This window comes from Mya arenaria, chromosome 11, assembly GCF_026914265.1.
Source record: "Mya arenaria isolate MELC-2E11 chromosome 11, ASM2691426v1".
Taxonomy (NCBI): domain Eukaryota; kingdom Metazoa; phylum Mollusca; class Bivalvia; order Myida; family Myidae; genus Mya; species Mya arenaria.
Window position 1 is genome coordinate 30625169 of NC_069132.1, and position 2449 is coordinate 30627617.

At 49.8% G+C, this 2449-nt stretch overlaps 1 protein-coding gene across 1 annotated transcript; it reads right to left on the reverse strand.

Annotated features, from left to right (window-relative positions):
* Positions 1-1151: 1151 nt before the first annotated feature.
* Positions 1152-1943, reverse strand: LOC128208466 (histidine-rich protein PFHRP-II-like). Its single transcript, XM_052912030.1, has one exon. It carries the CDS (start codon positions 1941-1943, stop codon positions 1152-1154), a length of 792 nt encoding a protein of 263 aa, XP_052767990.1.
* Positions 1944-2449: the final 506 nt, after the last annotated feature.

Genomic DNA, 2449 nt, shown 5'->3' on the forward strand with positions numbered 1-2449 from the left:
ACATGCCGATGGGCGTTACCCCACCCACTGTACTCCTGGAGCCGGTTACATGCCGAGGGCATTACCCCACCAACTGTACTCGTGCAGCCGGTTACGTGCCGAGGGCGTTACCCCACCCACTGTACTAGTGGAGCCGGTTACATGCCGAGGGCGTTACCCCACCAGCTGTACTCCTGGTGCCGGTTACGTGCCGAGGGCGTTTCTCCACCCACTGTACTCCTGGAGCCGGTTACGTGCCGAGGGCGTTACCCCACCCACTGTACTCGTGGAGCCGGTTTAGTGCCGAGGGCGTTACTCCACCCATTGTACTAGTGGAGTCGGTTACATGCCGAGGGCGTTACCCCACCCACTTTACTTGTGCAGCCGGTTACGCGCCGAAGGCGTTACTCCACCCACTGTACTAGTGGAGCCGGTTACATGCAGAGGGCGTTACTCCACCCACTATACTAGTGGAGCCGGTTACGTGCCGAGGGCGTTACCCCACCCACTGTACTCGTGCAGCCGGCTACGTGAGGAGGGTGTTACCCCACCCACTGTACTACACTCGTGGAGCCAGTTACATGCCGAGGGCGTTACCCCACCCGCTGTACTCCTGGAACCGGTTACGTGCCGATGGGCATTACTCCACCCACTGTACTAGTGGAGCCGGTTACATGCCGAGGGCGTTACCCAACCCACTGTACTAGTGGAGCCGGTTACGTGCCGAGGGCGTTACCCAACCCACTGTACTCGTGCAGCCGGTTACGTGCCGAGGGCGTAACCCCACCAACTGTACTCGTGCAGCCGGTAACGTGCCGAGGGCGTTACACCCACTGTACTCGTGGAGCAGGTTACATGCCGAGGGCATTTATTTCAGTTGGTATTTGATGTATATAACATATATTAAAACTATTATTTTAGATGAGCATCGCAACGTATAATAAATCTTACCTTTACCTTCAGATATACGTCAGAAGGCCCTTATTTTTTATTACAAAATTCGAAAGGCTAAAAATCAGGCTATTAAATCAAAAGAATTAATTTTCACTTCGATGCCAGTCGGTGGAAGTAAATGAAATGTACACAATTATCTATAGACTCGTCCGCACATAAGATGCTTTATTTTGAACGTCACATTCTTCACTTTCTAACCACGGGTAAAGGAAGCTGGATTAGGAATGATACATTAATAAAAACGTTCCCGTCATTGTGTGACCGACGTTACAGGCGTGCTTGGCGCTGGATACAAGCTCTATAGTGGATACAGTCATTGCGTTACCGACGTCACATGCGTGCTTGGCACTGTATACAAGCTCTATAGTGGATACAGTCATTGCGTTACCGACGTCACATGCGTGCTCGGCACTGTATACAAGCTCTATTGTGGATACAGTCATTGCGTTACCGACGTCACATGCGCGCTCGGCACTGTATACAAGCTCTATTGTGGATACAGTCATTGCGTTACCGACGTCACATGCGTGCTCGGCACTGTATACAAGCTCTATTGTGGATACAGTCATTGTGTTACCGACGTCACATGCGTGCTTGGCACTGTATACAAGCTCTATTGTGGATACAGTCATTGCGTTACCGACGTCACATGCGTGCTTGGCACTGTATACAAGATCTATTGTGGATACAGTCATTGCGTTACCGACGTCACATGCGTGCTTGGCACTGTATACAAGCTCTATTGTGGATACAGTCATTGTGTAACCGACGTCACATGCGTGCTTGGCACTGTATACAAGCTCTTTTGTGGATAAAGTCATTGTGTTACCGACGTCACATGCGTGCTTGGCACTGTATATAAGCTCTATTGTGGATACAGTCATTGTGTTACCGACGTCACATGCGTGCTTGGCACTGTATACAAGCCCTATTGTGGATACAGTCATTGCGTTACCGACGTCACATGCGTGCTTGGCACTGTATACAAGCTCTATTGTGGATACAGTCATTGCGTTACCGACGTCACATGCGAGCTAGGCACTGTATACAAGCTCTATTGTGGATACAGTCATTGCGTTACCGACGTCACATGCGTGCTTGGCACTGTATACAAGCTCTATTGTGGATACAGTCATTGCGTTACCGACGTCACATGCGTGCTTGGCACTGTATACAAGCTCTATTGTGGATAAAGTCATTGTGTTACCGACGTCACATGCGTGCTTGGCACTGTATACAAGCTCTATTGTGGATACAGTCATTGCGTTACCGACGTCACATGCGTGCTTGGCACTGTATACAAGCTCTATTGTGGATACAGTCATTGCGTTACCGACGTCACATGCGTGCTTGGCACTGTATACATGCTCTATTGTGGATACAGTCATTGCGTTACCGACGTCACATGCGTGCTTGGCACTGTATACAAGCTCTATTGTGGATACAGTCATTGTGTTACCGACGTCACATGCGTGCTTGGCACTGTATACAAGCTCTATTGTGGATACAGTCATTG

Bases quoted from the DNA above. Each gene is read 5' to 3' on its own strand.
- LOC128208466 (XM_052912030.1), bottom strand. From the start codon at position 1,943: ATGACTGTATCCACAATAGAGCTTGTATACAGTGCCAAGCACGCATGT.